The sequence below is a fragment of the Entelurus aequoreus genome, linkage group LG14, assembly GCF_033978785.1.
Source record: "Entelurus aequoreus isolate RoL-2023_Sb linkage group LG14, RoL_Eaeq_v1.1, whole genome shotgun sequence".
Lineage (NCBI taxonomy): Eukaryota > Metazoa > Chordata > Actinopteri > Syngnathiformes > Syngnathidae > Entelurus > Entelurus aequoreus.
In genome coordinates, this window is record NC_084744.1 from 31,752,830 (window position 1) to 31,775,075 (window position 22,246).

A 22,246-nucleotide genomic window follows, 5' to 3' on the forward strand; every position below is an offset into this window, starting at 1 on the left:
ACACACATGTACTTTGATATAGGCATGCACCTTGGTGTTACACACATGTACTTTGATATAGGCATGTACCTTGGTGTTACACACATGTACTTTGATATAGGCGTATACCTTGGTGTTACACACATGTACTTTGATATAGGCATGTACCTTGGTGTTACACACATGTACTTTGATATAGGCGTATACCTTGGTGTTACACACATGTACTTTGATATAGGCATGCACCTTGGTGTTACACACATGTACTTTGATATAGGCATGTACCTTGGTGTTACACACATGTACTTTGATATAGGCATGCACCTTGGTGTTACACACATGTACTTTGATATAGGCATGTACCTTGGCGTTACACACATGTACTTTGATATAGGCATGCACCTTGGTGTTACACACATGTACTTTGATATAGGCATGTACCTTGGTGTTACACACATGTACTTTGATATAGGCGTATACCTTGGTGTTACACACATGTACTTTGATATACATGTACCTTGGTGTTACACACATGTACTTTGATATAGGCGTATACCTTGGTGTTACACACATGTACTTTGATATAGGCATGCACCTTGGTGTTACACACATGTACTTTGATATAGGCATGTACCTTGGTGTTACACACATGTACTTTGATATAGGCATGCACCTTGGTGTTACACACATGTACTTTGATATAGGCATGTACCTTGGTGTTACACACATGTACATTGATATAGGCGTATACCTTGGTGTTACACACATGTACTTTGATATAGGCATGTACCTTGGCGTTACACACATGTACTTTGATATAGGCATGCACCTTGGTGTTACACACATGTACTTTGATATAGGCATGTACCTTGGTGTTACACACATGTACTTTGATATAGGCATGCACCTTGGTGTTACACACATGTACTTTGATATAGGCATGTACCTTGGTGTTACACACATGTACATTGATATAGGCGTATACCTTGGTGTTACACACATGTACTTTGATATAGGCATGTACCTTGGTGTTACACACATGTACTTTGATATAAGCATGCACCTTGGTGTTACACACATGTACTTTGATGTAGGCATGTACCTTGGTGTTCCACACATGTACTTTGATATAGGCATGCACCTTGGTGTTACACACATGTACTTTGATATAGGCATGTACCTTGGTGTTACACACATGTACTTTGATATAGGCATGTACCTTGGTGTTACAAACATGTACTTTCATACAGGCATGTACCTTGGTGTTACACACATGTACTTTGATATAGGCATGTACTTTGGTGTTACACAAATGTACTTTGATATAGGCATGTACCTTGGTGTTACACACATGTACTTTGATATAGGCGTGTACCTTGGTGTTACACACATAAACTTTGATATAGGCATGTACCTTGGTGTTACACACACGTACTTTGATATAGGCATGTACCTTGGTGTTACACACATGTACTTTGATATAGGCATGTACCTTGGTGTTACACACATGTACTTTGATATAGGCATGTACCTTGGTGTTACACACATGTACTTTGATATAGGCGTGTACCTTGGTGTTACACACATGTACTTTGATATAGGCATGTACCTTGGTGTTACACACATGTACTTTGATATAAGCATGTACTTTGGTGTTACACACATGTACTTTGATATAGGCATGTACCTTGGTGTTACACAGACGTACTTTGATATAGGCATGTACCTTGGTGTTACACACACATACTTTTATATAGGCATGCACTTTGGTGTTACACACATGTACTTTGATATAGGCATGTGCCTTGGTGTTACACACATGTACTTTGATATAAGCATGTACCTTGGTGTAACACACATGTACTTTGATATAGGCATGCACCTTGGTGTTACACACATGTACTTTGATATAAGCATGCACCTTGGTGTTACACACATGTACTTTGACATAGGCATGTACCTTGGTGTTACACACACGTACTTTGATATAGGCATGTACCTTGGTGTTACACACACATACTTTGATATAGGCATGTACCTTGGTGTTACACACATGTACTTTGATATAGGCATGTACCTTGGTGTTACACACATGTACTTTGATATAAGCATGTACCTTGGTGTAACACACATGTACTTTGATATAGGCATGTACCTTGGTGTTACACACATGTACTTTGATATAAGCATGCACCTTGGTGTTACACACATGTACTTTGATATAGGCATGTACCTTGGTGTTCCACACATGTACTTTGATATAGGCATGCACCTTGGTGTTACACACATGTACTTTGATATAGGCATGTACCTTGGTGTTACACACATGTACTTTGATATAGGCATTTACCTTGGTGTTACAAACATGTACTTTCATACAGGCATGTACCTTGGTGTTACACACATGTACTTTGATATAGGCATGTACTTTGGTGTTACACAAATGTACTTTGATATAGGCATGTACCTTGGTGTTACACACATGTACTTTGATATAGGCATGTACCTTGGTGTTACACACATGTACTTTGATATAGGCATGTAACTTGGTGTTACACACATGTACTTTGATATAGGCGTGTACCTTGGTGTTACACACATGTACTTTGATACAAGCATGTACCTTGGTGTTACACACATGTACTTTGATATAGGCATGTACCTTGGTGTTACAAACATGTACTTTGATATAGGCATGTACCTTGGTGTTACACACATGCACTTTGATATAGGCATATACCTTGGTGTTACACACATGTAATTTGATATAGGCATGTACCTTGGTGTTACACACATGCACTTTGATATAGGCATGTACCTTGGTGTTACACACATGTACTTTGATATAGGCATGTACCTTGGTGTTACACACATGTACTTTGATATAAGCATGCACCTTGGAGTTACACACATGTACTTTGATATAAGCATGCACCTTGGTGTTACACACATGTACTTTGATATAGGCATGTACCTTGGTGTTACACACATGTACTTTGATATAGGCATGTACCTTGGTGTTACACACATGTACTTTGATATAAGCATGCACCTTGGTGTTACACACATGTACTTTGATATAGGCATGTACCTTGGTGTTCCACACATGTACTTTGATAAAGGCATGTACCTTGGTGTTACAAACATGTACTTTGATATAGGCATGTACCTTGGTGTTACACACATGTACTTTGATATAGGCATATACCTTGGTGTTACAAACATGTACTTTGATATAGGCATGTACCTTGGTGTTACACACATGTACTTTCATATAGGCATGTACCTTGGTGTTACACACATGTACTTTCATATAGGCGTGTACCTTGGTGTTACACACATGTACTTTGATATAGGCATGTACCTTGGTGTTACACACATGTACTTTGATATAGGCATGTACCTTGGTGTTACAAACATGTAATTTGATACAGGCATGTACCTTGGTGTTACGCACATGTACTTTGATATAGGCATGTACCTTGGTGTTACAAACATGTACTTTGATATAGGCATGTACCTTGGTGTTACAAATATGTACTTTGATATAGGCATGAACCTTGGCGTTACAAACATGTACTTTGATATAGGCATGTACCTTGGCGTTACAAACATGTACTTTGATATAGGCATGTACCTTGGTGTTACACACATGTACTTTGATATAAGCATGCACCTTGGTGTTACACACATGCACTTTGATATAGGCATGTACCTTGGCGTTACAAACATGTACTTTGATATAGGCATATACCTTGGTGTTACACACATGTACTTTGATATAAGCATGCACCTTGGTGTTACACACATGTACTTTGATATAGGCATGTACCTTGGTGTTACACACATGTACTTTGATATAGGCATGTACCTTGGTGTTACACACACATACTTTGATACAGGCATGTACCTTGGTGTTACACACACGTACTTTGATATAGGCATGTACCTTGGTGTTACACACATGTACTTTGATATAGGCATGTACCTTGGTGTTACACACATGTACTTTGATATAGGCATGTACCTTGGTGTAACACACATGTACTTTGATATAGGCATGTACCTTGGTGTTACACACATGTACTTTGATATAGGCATGCACCTTGGTGTTACACACATGTACTTTGATATAGGCATGTACCTTGGTGTTACACACATGTACTTTTATATAGGCATGTACCTTGGTGTTACACACATGTACTTTGATATAGGCATGCACCTTGGTGTTACACACATGTACTTTGATATAGGCATGTACCTTGTTGTTACACACATGTACTTTGATATAGGCATGTACCTTGGTGTTCCACACATGTACTTTGATATAGGCATGCACCTTGGTGTTACACACATGTACTTTGATATAGGCATGTACCTTGGTGTTACACACATGTACTTTGATATAGGCATGTACCTTGGTGTTACACACACGTACTTTGATACAGGCATGTACCTTGGTGTTACACACATGTACTTTCATACAGGCATGTACCTTGGTGTTACACACATGTACTTTGATATAGGCATGCACCTTGTTGTTACACACATGTACTTTGATATAGGCATGTACCTTGGTGTTACACACATGTACTTTGATATAGGCATGTACCTTGGTGTTACACACATGTACTTTGATATAGGCATGTAACTTGGTGTTACACACATGTACTTTGATATAGGCGTGTACCTTGGTGTTCCACACATGTACTTTGATACAGGCATGTACCTTGGTGTTACACACATGTACTTTGATATAGGCATGTACCTTGGTGTTACACACATGTACTTTGATATAGGCATGTACCTTGGTGTTACACACATGTACTTTGATATAGGCATGCACCTTGGTGTTACACACATGTACTTTGATATAGGCATGTACCTTGGTGTTACACACATGTACTTTGATATAGGCATGTACCTTGGTGTTACACACATGTACTTTGATATAGGCATGTACCTTGGTGTTACAAACATGTACTTTCATACAGGCATGTACCTTGGTGTTACACACATGTACTTTGATATAGGCATGTACCTTGGTGTTACACAAATGTACTTTGATATAGGCATGTACCTTGGTGTTACACACATTGATATAGGCATGTACCTTGGTGTTACACACATGTACTTTGATATAGGCATGTAACTTGGTGTTACACACATGTACTTTGATATAGGCGTGTACCTTGGTGTTCCACACATGTACTTTGATACAGGCATGTACCTTGGTGTTACACACATGTACTTTGATATAGGCATGTACCTTGGTGTTACACACATGTACTTTGATATAGGCATGTACCTTGGTGTTACACACATGTACTTTGATATAGGCATGTACCTTGGTGTTACACATACGTACTTTGATATAGGCATGTACCTTGGTGTTACACACATGTACTTTGATATAGGCATGTACCTTGGTGTTACACACATGTACTTTGATATAAGCATGTACCTTGGTGTAACACACATTTACTTTGATATAGGCATGTACCTTGGTGTTACACACATGTTCTTTGATTTAAGCATGCACTTTGGTGTTACACACATGTACTCTGATATAGGCATGTACCTTGGTGTTCCACACATGTACTTTGATATAGGCATGCACCTTGGTGTTACACACATGTACTTTGATATAGGCATGTACCTTGGTGTTTCACACATGTACTTTGATATAGGCATGTACCTTGGTGTTACACACATGTACTTTGATATAGGCATGTACCTTGGTGTTACAAACATGTACTTTCATACAGGCATGTACCTTGGTGTTACACACATGTACTTTGATATAGGCATGTACCTTGGTGTTACACAAATGTACTTTGATACAGGCATGTACCTTGGTGTTACACACATGTACTTTGATATAGGCATGTACCTTGGTGTTACACACATGTACTTTGATATAGGCATGTAACTTGGTGTTACACACATGTACTTTGATATAGGCGTGTACCTTGGTGTTCCACACATGTACTTTGATAAAGGCATGTACCTTGGTGTTACACAAATGTACTTTGATATAGGCATGTACCTTGGTGTTACACACATGTACTTTGATATAGGCATGTACCTTGGTGTTACACACATGTACTTTGATATAGGCATGTAACTTGGTGTTACACACATGTACTTTGATATAGGCGTGTACCTTGGTGTTCCACACATGTACTTTGATACAGGCATGTACCTTGGTGTTACACACATGTACTTTGATATAGGCGTGTACCTTGGTGTTACACACATGTACTTTGATATAGGCGTGTACCTTGGTGTTCCACACATGTACTTTGATACAGGCATGTACCTTGGTGTTACACACAAACTAATATTTGATTTTGATTGGACGTGTCATTGTGAAAATGCTTCAAGGAAAATGAGAAAGTATGTTGGAGTTGGGGTGTTGGTGGAGGGAACAGTGATAAAGTCATCTAAAATAATTGTGTTAAAAAAGGTTGGCAGATAAATATAAGAATATTATTCTTCAATCTGCTCCTTTCTGATGAAAGTGTGAAGTGTACGTGGCTTGTATATATGCATGTTCATGCAAGGAATACAAATAAATTATGAGGATGATGATGATGATGTACTATTAGAACATCCCACAAATTGTCTTTGACATATTGAAAAATATACACGACGCGGAATAAACAATCATTCAGAAATATATCTACTACTATTCACGCTAAAGAGTAAATACAAACCACCAACTGACGAAGTTTACTAAAAAAAAGTATGGAGTCGCTTGGCTTTGTTTATCCCTCACGAACTTTGACCTCCACAAATTGGACATGCGCAGAAGCCAACTTGGAAGCGGTCCATTGAAAGGTTGCTAGCGCGACCTCCTGTACTGTAGAATGTAGTATGGACCATAGGACAGGACGAAGAAGTCCCGTTAAGAAGCTGTGGAGGCCTAAGATGCTCTACTAGTCTGTATATATATATATATATATATATATATATATATATATATATATATATATATATATATATATATATATATATATATATATATATATATATATATATATATATATATATATATATATATATATATATACATATATACATGTATGCTGTATATATGTGTGTGTGTATATATATATATATATATATATATATATATATATATATATATATATATATATATATATATATATATATATATACATGTATGCTGTATATATGTATGTGTGTGCGTATATATATATATATATATATATATATATATATATATATATATATATATATATATATATAGAGAGAGAGAGAGAGAGTATACATATATACTGTATATATGTATGTGTGTGCGTGTATATATATATATATATATATATATATATATATATATATATATATATATACACACGCACACACATACATATATACAGTATACATGTATATATGTATGTGTGTGCGTGTGTATATATATATATATATATATATGTATATATATATATATATATATATATATATATATATATATATATATATATATATATATATATATATGTATGTGTGGGAAAAAAATCACAAGACTATTTAATCTCTACAGGCCTGTTTCATGAGGGTTTCCTCAATCATCAGGAGATTTCATCATCTCCTGATGATTGAGGAAACCCTCATGAGACAGGCCTGTAGAGTTTAAATAGTCTTGTGATTTTTTTCCCACACATACATATTACGTTCTACCACGATATCGAGCACGATTATATATATATATATATATATATATATATATATATATATATATATATATATATATATATACATATATATATATATATATATATATATATATATATATATATATATATATATATATACATATGCTTATACATAATATGTATATTATATAAATATATATATATATATATATATATATATATATATATATATATATATATATATATATATATATATGCTTATACATAATATGTATATTATATAAATAAATATATATATATATATATATATATATATATATATATATATATATATATATATATATAATATTATATTATATTATATTATATTATATATACACATAGTAATTATATGGGTAGATATTTGCTCCAAAAAGGGTATTTTGATTTATTTATATATATATATATATATATATATATATATATATATATATATATATATATATATATATATATATATATATATATATATATATATATATATATATATATATATATATATATATATATATATATATATATATATATATATATATATATATATATATATATGTATATGTAATGCTAATAAGAGTATTCTAGTAGAATATGCAGAGATAAGATGTGTCAAAATATTACTAGAAAATAAAAATTAAATTTTTTTTTTTTTTTTTTGCTGAAGAGCAGGATAAATCTTGTGGACACTGAACATGGAATAGTTTGGGAGTTTTTGAACAATACTGGACTCAAGGAGAGATTGTCATTTCATTATAAAATGAAACTGAAGATGGCAGTAATGCAACACATATGGATGCCAGCTGCCGTAAAACTGAAAAGAAGAAGAAGATGTAACGTCAAGTGTGCTAACTGTCGTGAAAGCACATCGACGGAGAAAGAAGCGAGCAGGACGCTAACAAGTCAGTCTTATTATTTGTTCTCCAGTTTGAAATATTTACGTCGTATAAAATACATATTTGATTATTTATTCAAGGACGAAGTCGTCTCGATGCGCTAGAAGCACTGTGCCGCTTCTCCTGCTATCTTTGCTTGTTAGTTAGCTTAGCTCGCTAGTTAGCTTAGCTTGTTAGCTGCTAACAGAAGTTATCAACACGTCGCTAAGTAGAGATCAAGTGTGAGAGTAAAGTGTTGTGATTGTGTGAAAATGTCTACATTACAAATGTTGAGAGCGTTGGTGGATCAGCGACTAACTGCTGCCGCTGAAGAAATATTTGTAGTGTTAGAAAGAACGATAGCAGAATACGAGGCGGAACTTTCTAGAACAAAAGAGGTGAACAATCGACTACTGGACGCTGTTTTCAAGAAACATCAAGTTGTGTTACGCAGAACAGGTTTGTTGACTTCTTACTCTCACATGTTTACTAACTTTATATTTGACTAATAACAAGAAAATGACATTTGGAATATATAATATAATCACAATGACCGGCAGTGGTGGAACAAGTCAGAGCTGGGCTGGGGGCGGGCCCCATGACGGGGCCCCCTAAACCCAAATAATAAAGCTAATTCTAACATCATTTTACAACATACACATGCCTCTCTGGGTTTACCGCCAACAATCTTTAACCAGGTTTTAAAACGTTTGCCAGCCATTTTCCCGACATGTATTTATGTTCTCACTTTCACCACAGCATCAACCCGTTCACAGGATGTAGAACAATTATCAAAGAGGATCTGATTTTTTATGTTTTATTTTGCCTGTCATTCACAATCCTTATGTAAGACAATAACATGTTTTTATTGTGTATGCATTCTAGGTTGTAAACAAACATTAGCAAAATCTTAACTATCCTAATTCTAACAATGGAGTCAATGGGAGCGCCTCTATTCCGCTCACTAAGCCCCCTAAATAAGAATTAGTTGATCAATATAATATACCCAGAAGTTATTTTTTAAATGCTATCTCTTTAAAACATGCTGTAAAAATGCATATCCTCTGGAAATATGCCTTATAATAGCCACAAACTGGAGGATACATTTTTAATTAGGATAACATTTAAAAAATAGTTTAAAGATTTTATGGAATTTTCCAGGGTGTACCCCGCCTTCCGCCCCCCTGTCACCCCAAAAGGGACAAGAGGTGGAAAATGGATGGAAAAAGGCACATCATGGAATTATATTTATATCCTTTAGATCAGGGGTGTCCAAAGTGCGGCCCGGGGGCCATTTGCGGCCCGTAGCTCGGTTTTTATTGGCCCGCGATACATTCTATAGACCAGGGGTCTGCAACCCACGGCTCTGGAGCCGCATGCGGCTCTTTCATGCCTCCAGCCTGGCTCCCTTTGGCTTTTAAAAAATGTAAATAAATAATGGGTATTTAATTTTAATTTATTTTATTTAGTTAGTTTATTTTAATGTAGCCGTTTTTATTTTAGAGTTTGTGATCTTGCAATATTTTGTCTATCGAAATGTACGTAACACCCCCGATGCGTCATCTTTTGCTGCCAAGCAATTGCATTGTTTTTAGTGGTCAACCCCCAGTAAATTAGCAATGGACAAATCAAAAAGAGACCCATTTCTGATGAAAATAAAACATTTAATGCTAGTGTTTCATTTGCATTTACTGTTGACGAGGTTGGTTCACCTGTGTGCTTAATATGTGGGGAGAAAATAGCAAACAACTAAAAATGAAATGTGGAAATAAATTTCCAGAACAAACACACAGTATTTGCAGAAAAATACTACCAAGCTGGAGATGACCGAAAAAGAGCAGTTTCGGAACTGCTGCGGAAAGCTGATCAGAGCAAAAATACTTGCTATGTCATATTCTGTCTAGTGTTTGATTTCATAAATACTATAGCTTAAATGTAATGAAACTAAAATGTGTGTTATTGTCATTTTAGGGCTTAAAACAGAGTTTGTGGCTCTAGGTGGGTTAACTTTGGTGGGAAATGGGCTCAAATGGCTCTTTGTATGCTGAAGGTTGCCGACCCCTGCTATAGACAAACTAAACAGCTCCCAAATTAGAACAAAAAACTATGAAAAATTAAACGGGACCAAATCTCCCAAAAATGGGATTTGAAAACCAAAATGGCCGACAATCTGACCGTTTTACTGTATAAGGCCTTTGAGGATTTCCGTATGTCCTGTCATGAGGAAAAAGTGTCCCCATTTCTTGTCAGACGTATGTTTTTGAGTGTACTAAAGCTCTCAAAAGCATTTCAGTTGACGATATATTAGCAATATTAGTAAATACAAGCTTACTTTCGAGCACAGTTAACATAAAAACAAATACAATTATTATTCAAATAATCAGGAATTATTTTATTGCTTTGTTATCTATAACACAAAGCTAAGATGTAGAAGTTTTTTTCAAATGTTAGCATATGTTCACCTACATGGTTTTGGTTTGAGTATTTTTCATATACAAAATGTACAAAAGTGGCCCTCGCATCCTTAAATGTTTCTCTATGTGGCCCTCGCTGGAAAATGTTTGAACACCTCTGCTTTAGATGCATTAAAGATAAAGTTGAGTTAATGAAACACGTAGAATAGATTGTGTTTTACACCCTCTGTTGTTTAAAAAGGGTACAGTTAGGGCTGGACCATTATGGCAAAAATAATAATCACCATTATTTTTGATTGATATTGTAATCACGATTAATTACACAATTATTTTAATATGAAAACACCAGTATTTATTTTACTACATTTGCACTATCTTGTTTAGCACACTCATTGTTTATGTTCTTTGTTTGTTTTTTTTGTTTTTGCTTAGTTTTTGTTTTGTTTTTTGTTTGCTCCATGCTTTTTTAACCTGTAAAGCACTTTGGTTCAATCTAAAAAGTTGTTGAAAATGTGCTATATAAATAAAGTTGACTTGACTTGACTTGACTAACAAAACTCAACTTTAAATATAGTTTTAAAAAACGGATATCAGTTAGTAACAAATAAAATAATAGTAAAAATTAATCTAAATAAAAATGGCAATATAAAAAAAACAATAAAATTAAGTGTTTTGTTTTAATTGTTATAAGATCTATTTTTTTTACATTTAACACATATTTTACTACCATTTAAGTGTGCTTTTTTGTCAAATAAAAATGTATAAAATGTTTAGTTAAATGCAGAATCTGTCACATTTATTGGTGCAATATAGCTTTGGACAATTTTTAACCAGAACTTTGGGTCAAAGCATAATAATTGTGTTCATTATGTTTGTGTGAGGTGCTTTTTTGAAACCTTTATTTTGTCAGCGCAGTCAGACCTATTATTGTGAAGGGGGAAGTGTGTTGCTGTTCTCAGCTTGACGTGTGGAGGCATTTGACCCATTTCCCTTGATCACCCCCTGGGAGGTGAGGGGAGCAGTGGGCAGCAGCGGTGGCCGCGCCCGGGAATCATTTTTGGTGATTTAACCCCCAATTCCAACCCTTGATGCTGAGTGCCAAGCAGGGAGGTAATTAGTCTTTGGTATGACTCATCCGGGGTTTGAACTCACAACCTACCAATCGCAGGGCAGACACTCTAACCACTAGGCCACTGAGTAGGTTGTCCTGTTTGTACATTACTCCTACATGGATGATGTCGTTCACAACAACACAATCAGATGAGATGTGTTGTGGGTGTATGGATTTTCCTTGCCGGCTTTAGCTTCGTAGTTTAGTCGCTATTTGGAATGGCCGCCTCAAGGACGGGACGGTTGCGTGTTTCATAGTAACGTTACTAGTCGTTGTGACATGTAGAGGACTAGGAGGTTTATAACCATTGTGGGGGAGTTTTCTGTGTCCGCGTACCTTCGACACATCCGTACACCCACCGGAGTGACGCCACGCTTTCGCGTGTGTTTGAGGAGCCTGCAAAAGACCTGCACATACATGTAACAATCATGTTCAATCAACAATACAGTTTGCTGTAAACCTAAAAAAAACAATACAACCATAAAGGATAAAGGTTGGCTTTTTAGCTTAATGCTAACATACAATGGACGACCACATTGACAGGCTATCAAAAATTAGCACTGTGATCGTTTTAAACTTGTACAAATGTTTAACAAATAGGAGTTTAGTTGAACAAAACTGACATAAAACAACAGATGCATTTTTACTTACATACATATATTCACCAAAGTGTGTAGAAACTAAACTTTGTACCACGAGGCCATCATGTTCATCAAACCTTAAAACTCTGATTAAGTATGGGACATTATTGCCAGGTCTTCTTGTATCGCAAAATTGTGAAATTAAATATTTTTCACTCACAAAGACCTCAAACGTCCAGGGGCCGTACTTATCAAGCTTCTTAGAGTGCCATTTTACACTTAAGTCCTGAGAATTTGCGAAATTTAGTCCTACTCTCAAACTTAAGAATAAAAGCTTTTTATCAACGTTCTTAAGTCTAAGAATCACTCCTACTCTCCACGATATTTAAGAGACCTTCAGAGGTGTCTTAAGTGGTTAGGAGTTGCCAGCAGGGGATGGCACTGAGGCGAGAGAGACGTGCGCGAACATTCAGGGAGCGGAACGATGTTCTGGATTTGTTTGATGACGAGCAGCTGATCAAACGGTATCGTTTAGACAGAGCGGGTATTATTTTTGTCACAGATTTAATACTTTTCGATTCCATGTTGATTTCTGCATGTGGCTGCAGTGGGCTAGTATATATAGAGCCACCCACACCAGCTTCAAATTAGTTGCCTAATTAATGAATTAGAAAGAAAATGTTATGACACTAGCGTATGTGTGTGGCCGTGAGGTGAGTGACGTCAGTGAGTGTGTGGGCGACAGAAGAGAGGGAGCGGTAGCATGAGTGCCGGCGGGGACTAGTTTGTTTTGTATTATTTTGTTGTTTATTGTCAAAATATACACTCCCATTGTCCACTTAAATATTTCCAAGATATTTCTTTATTCTTAGACAACGGATTCCCTTTCGTGATTGGTCATTTGTATGGACACAGAAATGACGTCACCTAAAATTCCATTTACGGCACATAGTAATGTCGTAATTCAGCTCTGAGTGTGACACTTAAGATTCAGTCCTACACTTCGCTGAAAGTGTGAGTAAGACGCTTGATAACTAACTTTTAAGTGCAGCTTTCAGCGAAGAATTTATTTACTCTTAAGTCAACTCTTAGCAGACTTCTTAGGAGTAATTCTGAGAAGCTTGATAAGTACGGCCCCAGATTTTTAACCGCTGATTTGTATTTTTGATGTTCAGTTGGCCGACCAGAGGAATTAGTTGTCACGACAGCTAACTGTATCTTCTTACATCACACGTTCAACCATCCTCCATTGCAGCAAATACATTACATTTCTTACAAGTATTATTATCACTGAAGGACTGTAGAACGAGGCTAAACATGTTAGACACAAAGGACGGGCAAGCTAAGAGCTAAGCTAGCCGCTAGACTAGCTTGAAACGAGAAGAAATAAGTGCTTAGTCATTTTTCCCATTCAAAATGAATTGGCCGTTTTTAAAACTTCTACCATTTCCACTTTTTTCAACCGTTTCAAATCGTTCCACCTTCAACATATTCCGCTAATACTGGACATTCAAACTATCATTTTTCTAAGTTCCAAAAAATTTGAAGAATACCCAGAATTCCCGTTTTTTCAAACCCTTTCTTCTGTCGACCACATTTTTCAACCCACTTCAATCTTTCCACCGGCAAATCATTCCTCTTAATTAGGACAAAAAAACGAAGTTTTTTCTCTGGAAAAATTCCTGTTTTTCCCGAAATTCCAGGAATTCCATAATACTATTTCTCAATGGAAAAATGTTTACTACTTCAACATTTCTCGACCGATTTGAAACATTCCAACACCAACCATTCACTCATTCAGAACATTCACATTTTTTTGCATTTTCAAAAAAATTCCCTCTTTTCCTAAAATTCCCAAATTTCCATGAAATTCTCATTGAAAATAATGGGACATTTTTCAAAGTTCCACAACTCCAACATTTTTCATCCCATTCACACCGTTCCAACTTCAAACTATTCAGCCTATTCGGTAATGACGGGCTTTCCCTTGACAAATTCCAAAAATTCCCAGAATTCCACGTTTTCCGGGACATTTTTCCCCATTCAAAACAAATTAGCCATTTTTCAAAATTCCACCATTTCCACATTTTTCAACCGATTCAAACCATTCCACCTTCAACATATTCCACTAATTCTGTAAATTGAAATTACAACATTTTTCAACCCATTTCAACCGTCCCACCGTCAAATCATTCTTCTTAATCAGGACAGAAAACAAAGTTTGTTTTGAACTGGAAAAGTTCCCGGTTTTCCGGAAATTCCAGGGATTCCATAATACCATTTCTCAATTAAAAATGTTTGGACTTCAACATTTCTCAACCGATTTGAAAAATTCCAACACCAACCATTTCAACTCATTCAGAACATTCGCTTTTTTTAGCATTTTCAAAAAAATTCCCGCTTTCCCCGAAATTCTCAAAAAATTCCATGAAATTCCCATTGAAAGGAATACAATGAAAGTTCCACAACTCCCACATTTTTCATCCCATTCACACCGTTCCAACTTCAAACTGTTCAGCCTATTCGGTAATGACGGGCTTTCCCTTGACAAATTCCAAAAATTCCCAGAATTCCACGTTTTCCGGGACATTTTTCCCCATTCAAAACGAATTAGCCATTTTTCAAAATTCCACCATTTCCACATTTTTCAACCGATTCAAACCATTCCACCTTCAACATATTCCACTAATTCTGGAAATTGAAATTACAACATTTTTCAACCCATTTCAACCGTCCCACCGCCAAATCATTCTTCTTAATCAGGACAGAAAACAAAGTTGTTTTTGAACTGGAAAAGTTCCCGGTTTTCCCGAAATTCCAGGGATTCCATAATACCATTTCTCAATTAAAAATGTTTGGACTTCAACATTTCTCAACCGATTTGAAAAATTCCAACACCAACCATTTCAACTCATTCAGAACATTCGCTTTTTTTAGCATTTTCAAAAAAATTCCCGCTTTCCCCGAAATTCTCAAAAAATTCCATGAAATTCCCATTGAAAGGAATACAATGAAAGTTCCACAACTCCCACATTTTTCATCCCATTCACACCGTTCCAACTTCAAACTGTTCAGCCTATTCGGTAATGACGGGCTTTCCCTTGACAAATTCCAAAAATTCCCAGAATTCCACGTTTTCCGGGACATTTTTCCCCATTCAAAACGAATTAGCCATTTTTCAAAATTCCACCATTTCCACATTTTTCAACCGATTCAAACCATTCCACCTTCAACATATTCCACTAATTCTGGAAATTGAAATTACAACATTTTTCAACCCATTTCAACCGTCCCACCGCCAAATCATTCTTCTTAATCAGGACAGAAAACAAAGTTGTTTTTGAACTGGAAAAGTTCCCGGTTTTCCCGAAATTCCAGGGATTCCATAATACCATTTCTCAATTAAAAATGTTTGGACTTCAACATTTCTCAACCGATTTGAAAAATTCCAACACCAACCATTTCAACTCATTCAGAACATTCGCTTTTTTTAGCATTTTCAAAAAAATTCCCGCTTTCCCCGAAATTCTCAAAAAATTCCATGAAATTCCCATTGAAAGGAATACAATGAAAGTTCCACAACTCCCACATTTTTCATCCCATTCACACCGTTCCAACTTCAAACTGTTCAGCCTATTCGGTAATGACGGGCTTTCCCTTGACAAATTCCAAAAATTCCCAGAATTCCACGTTTTCCGGGACATTTTTCCCCATTCAAAACGAATTAGCCATTTTTCAAAATTCCACCATTTCCACATTTTTCAACCGATTCAAACCATTCCACCTTCAACATATTCCACTAATTCTGGAAATTGAAATTACAACATTTTTCAACCCATTTCAACCGTCCCACCGCCAAATCATTCTTCTTAATCAGGACAGAAAACAAAGTTGTTTTTGAACTGGAAAAGTTCCCGGTTTTCCCGAAATTCCAGGGATTCCATAATACCATTTCTCAATTAAAAATGTTTGGACTTCAACATTTCTCAACCGATTTGAAAAATTCCAACACCAACCATTTCAACTCATTCAGAACATTCGCTTTTTTTTTAGCATTTTCAAAAAAATTCCCGCTTTCCCCGAAATTCTCAAAAAATTCCATGAAATTCCCATTGAAAGGAATACAATGAAAGTTCCACAACTCCCACATTTTTCTTCTTCATTCAAACCGTTCCAACTTCAAAATATTTAGTGTGTTCAGGAATTGTGTGCTCCCTTTCAACACTTATTAAAATGAATTCCTGGATTTTATAGAATTCCCAGTCTTGAGGGACATTTTCCCCATTCAAAATGAATTATCCATTTTTCACACTTCCACAATTCCCACATTTTTCAAACCATTCCACCTTCAACACATTCAAGTCGTCCTGGAAATTCAAACAACCATTTTTCCACATTCAACACATTTCCAGGAATTCCTGTTTTTTTTCTAACCTTATTTCCAACCTTCTTTAGTGCGATGACTCCTTTCACATTGTTCAACCCATTTCAACCGTTCCACTGTCAAAACATTCCTCTGAGTCAGGACAAAAAAACAAGTTGGTTTAAGAACTTAAAAAATTCCCGGTTTTCCCGAAATTCAAACTCTTCAACATTCAAACTATTCTTACATTCAAACTACATTCTGTCAGCATTTCAGTTCAACTTCAGCATTGGAGCATTTACGTGCAACTTTTTCAGGAATTGCTTCATCTAGTTATGAGTATTATTATAATTAAATGTAGCTTACCACATTGAATGTGTGGACTGCATGAATGATGCCTTCTCAGTTCTCACTCTAATGCAATTTGAGTGTCTAGAAACGCACTAAATTAATCTAATCCATTATTACTATCATTAATAAGGTAAACAAGTTATATTTTGAAGGAGTAGTCAGTAATCCGATTACTTCTTCCCAGTTTAACTGTGGTGACACTATCTAAATGAAAGCAAAACAGATATCTTTTTTGGACAACATGTTGACTGTGCTCATGCTTTTTTAGAGCAGACATGTCTCCGGGTACTCCGGCTTCCTCCCACCTCCAAAAACATGCACCTGGGGATAGGCCCCTCCCACCTCCAAAGACATGCACCTGAGGATAGGTTGATTGGCAACACTAAAATGGTCCTAGTGTGTGAATGTTGTCTGTCTATCTGTGTTGGCCCTGTGATGAGCTGGCGACTTGTCCAGGGTGTACCCCGCCAGCACCCCCGTCTACCCCAAAAGGGACAAGATGTAGCAAATGGATGGATAGATGTCTCTAAAGATGAATGTGAAAATCACTAATTATTGTCCACCAGCAGGGGGAGCTCCTCACTAGGGTTGGGTATCGTTTGAATTTGAACGATTCCGATTCCGATTCTTTGTTTCGATTCCGATTCCTGACGATTCTTGATTCCGATTCTTTTAAGAGGCAGGGTCAAAAAAAAGTTTAGGATATTTTAAACGAGCTAGCTAACCTACAGTCTTTCTGAATGAAATAGTCTGACATTCTCCATCAATTTTAATTATTTTAACTTTTTATGAACTTTACTTTAAATTCCTCACAGGGCTGTTTTCAACTAGAATATAAATATCAAATCTATGAACTTGAATATAAATATTATAAATTATGAATACATTTTCCCAGGGGTACACTTTCCTCAAGAGAGCTTTATTTTTGAAAACCTCATGAAAACACATTTACACATAAGTGTATGATGCTGCAGGAAACCTCATGAAAACACCTTTACATATAAGTGTATGATGCTGCAGGAAACCTCATGAAAACACCTTTACACATAAGTGTATGATGCTGCAGGAAACCTCATGAAAACACCTTTACACATAAGTGTATGATGCTGCAGGAAACCTCATGAAAACACCTTTACACATAAGTGTATGATGCTGCAGGAAACCTCATGAAAACACCTTTACACATAAGTGTATGATGCTGCAGGAAACCTCATGAAAACACCTTTACACATAAGTGTATGATGCTGCAGGAAACCTCATGAAAACACCTTCACACATAAGTGTATGATGCTGCAGGAAACCTCATGAAAACACCTTTACACATAAGTGTATGATGCTGCAGGAAACCTCATGAAAACACCTTTACACATAAGTGTATGATGCTGCAGGAAACCTCACGAAAACACCTTCACACATAAGTGTATGATGCTGCAGGAAACCTCACAAAAACACCTTCACACATAAGTGTATGATGCTGCAGGAAACCTCATGAAAACACCTTTACACATAAGTGTATGATGCTGCAGGAAACCTCATGAAAACACCTTTACACATAAGTGTATGATGCTGCAGGAAACCTCATGAAAACACCTTTACACATAAGTGTATGATGCTGCAGGAAACCTCATGAAAACACCTTTACACATAAGTGTATGATGCTGCAGGAAACCTCATGAAAACACCTTTACACGTAAGTGTATGATGCTGCAGGAAAGAGCACATCGCGGAGCCTGGCTAGCAGGTTGTAAATTGTCTATGAAAAAATATGCGGGCTAATTTGTTTGCTGCCTCAACGTTTGCGCAAAACACACTATTTATTGCATATATATTGTTTTACTTACCGGATTCAGACTGCAGTGCAGTCACCGAGGTGCCAGGCTGGGCGTCGGAACCAGAGGAAGAGGAAGAGGCAGAGGAGGACGGTCGGCGCAGCGCGTCGAAGACGGGACACGCATTTATTTGTACTCCATGAACTCGGAGGTGCTTCATCATGTCCGACGTGCACCCTCCTAAGCACGAAACAGTCCTGCCGCACGTGTTACATTTCGCAGATATTTCTTTTTTTTTTTAGTAAAGTAAAGCCACACTTTCGACCGCCGACGCCCGCTATCCATGCTTGACTGACTCGCTCGGCTACATAGGCTCGGCTATGCTCTTAACACTTCCGGCGGTGGGCGCTTCTTCGTTGGTGTTCAGCGACTTCTTCTTCCGGCCGGCGGACTTATTCTTTTTTTTCGGTCGGCGGACTGGGTATCGAAACTAGGAATCGAAATTTTAACTTTTGAACGATTCCGGGAGAATCAGAAAGTTAGTCCCGGTTCCAATCGATACTCGATACCCAACCCTAACAGCTAGAGATGTCCGATAATATCGGCCTGCCTACTAATTTTTTTTAAAAGTACCTTATCTTCACTATACCTGGTTGTCCAAATTAGGCATAATAATGTGTTAATTCCACGACTGCATATCTCGGTTGATATCGGTATTGGTTGATATCGGTATCGGTAATTAAAGAGTTGGACAATATTGGAATATCGGATATCGGCAAAAAGCCATTATCGGACATCCCTACTAACAGCACCCTAGTATAGATTGCAGGAAAGACTTTTAGGATGTTTTTATATGAATAAGGTGGATTGGACGTTGGCCTGGGAAGGCATTCCCCTGAAGGTCTACTTCGTGTGTCAGCTAGAAGTACCCTGACTGCTGTGAGGGGAAACTGATGAGATTGTGAGATCATATGTTGGTGCAGGACAATGTCTCATGTGACTGAGCAAAGCTGGACTTTTCTAAAGAATTTATGTTTTCTCCTATCCCACAGACGTCGAAGAAGATCATCTTCCTCATGAGCAGGAAGAAGAGCCACAGCACCACCACATTAAAGAGGAAGAAGAGGTACCACATTCCCATCACATTAAAGAGGGATGGGAGGAGCCACAGCCCCCCCATATTAAAGAGAAACACGAGACGCCACAGACCCATAGTGTTAAACTGTCCCTTCACATTAAAGGTCAAGTAGCGGACCCACTGACCTTACACAGCAAAAATGAAGAGGAGGACCCACTGACCCCTCACTTTAAGGAGCAAGAGAACCCGCTGACCCCTCACATTAAAGAGGAAAAGGAGGACCCACTCACCCCCTACTTTAAAAAGGAAGAGGAGGACCAAGAGCCGCTGCACATTAAAGAGGAAGAGGAGGAACACCGCATCCGTCAGCCTAAATGGTTGGTGGAGTTCCCAGTGACTGGTGTCCCTGTGAAGAGTGAAGATGGTGAGGTCAAAGGTGAAAGTGAGGAAAAGAGAGAGGCGGAGCCTCCAAGCAGCAGCTCAACACAACACATGACAACAGAAGCTGATGGAGACCACTGTGGAGGATCACAAGCAGACCAGCTCAAAGATGATAAGACATGTCACACTGACAACACTCACTTGAAATGTTCTCACTGTGACACAACATTTAAATACCATAGTCTTCTGAAAAGACACATGAGAAGACACACTGGAGAAAAACCTTTTTGTTGCTCAGAATGTGGCAAATGTTTAGTAACAAGTCAAAATTTGAAAGTGCACATGAGAATACACACTGGTGAAAAACCTTTTTCTTGTTCAATCTGTGGTAAAGGTTTTGCACAAAGCTCATGTTTGGTAAAACACAGGAGAACGCACACCGGAGAAAAACCTTATATCTGTTCAATGTGTGGTAAAGGTTTTACACAGAGCCGTTGTTTGAAAAGACACAAGAGGGTGAAAAATCACAGTCCTATTCTATCTGCAAAAGAAGCTTTTGTGACCAATCAAACCTTGTAGCACACACGAGGACACACCCAGGAGAGAAAGTGGTGAGTTGCAGTGTGTGTGGTGAAAGATTGTCTTCTAAGTACCAGTGTAAGAAACACAAGTGTGCTGGTGAGAACAGCAGCAGCAAATGAAACTGCAGGCTTTGAAATAAACTGTCAAGATTTTAATTTGGACTTTCTAACAACATCAGCACATATAACATGTGTGACGTTGTTTGTGCAACAATCTTTTTAATATGTTTCTACATTTATAGATTAGATATTTTATATCAGTGATGTTTTCAGTCAAGTACATGCATTAATATGCAACATTGTGTACTTTTGTTAAAAATTGAACAGAACAATTTGACTGAAAAAGTGAGAGTAAACAGTACAAGACATATTTTACATACAATAAACATTTGATGTGTATATATATTCATATAACAATTATAGACGTATTCATAGTAGTGTTTTCTATAGGTGTTTGAAATATTTAAGTATTAAATATTTGTATTTCTAATTGTTAATGATCCCATAGATTATGATATACATATTTATTGGTTCACATCTGAAACATCTTCTGGACCACTTCAGGAAGCATATTATTATTTACTTTATACATCATTTGAACAGTTGTCTTTTACGTGTAGCTATGATAAAGGACACATGTTTTATTATTCATAGTTTTCTTAACAGTAATATAATATTCTTATATGCTATAAGTCAGTGGTCCCCAACCTTTTTGTACTTGCGGACCGGTCAACGCTTGAAAATTTGTCCCACGGACCGGGGGGGAGGGGGAAAGGGGCTAGTCAAAAAAAATGTGTTTGTTTTTTTTGCTTGTTTTTTTGTCATAAAGAAATACAATCATGTGTGCTTACGGACTGTATCCCTGCAGACTGTAGTGATTTATATTGATATATAATGTATATATTGTGTTTTTTATGTTGATTTAAAAAATAATATATATATATATATATATATATATTTTTTTTTTGTCATAAAGAAATACAATCATGTGTGCTTATGGACTGTATCCCTGCAGACTGTATTGATTTATATTGATATATAATGTATA

At 36.7% G+C, this 22,246-nt stretch overlaps 1 protein-coding gene across 1 annotated transcript; it reads left to right on the forward strand.

Annotated features, from left to right (window-relative positions):
• Positions 1 to 8,552: 8,552 nt before the first annotated feature.
• LOC133664748 (zinc finger protein 892-like) lies at positions 8,553 to 22,064 on the forward strand. Its single transcript, XM_062069640.1, has 2 exons — positions 8,553 to 9,028; positions 20,211 to 22,064. Exons 1-2 carry the CDS (start codon positions 8,842 to 8,844, stop codon positions 21,194 to 21,196), a joined length of 1,173 nt encoding a protein of 390 aa, XP_061925624.1. The 5' UTR covers positions 8,553 to 8,841; the 3' UTR covers positions 21,197 to 22,064.
• The last annotated feature ends 182 nt before the right edge of the window (positions 22,065 to 22,246 follow it).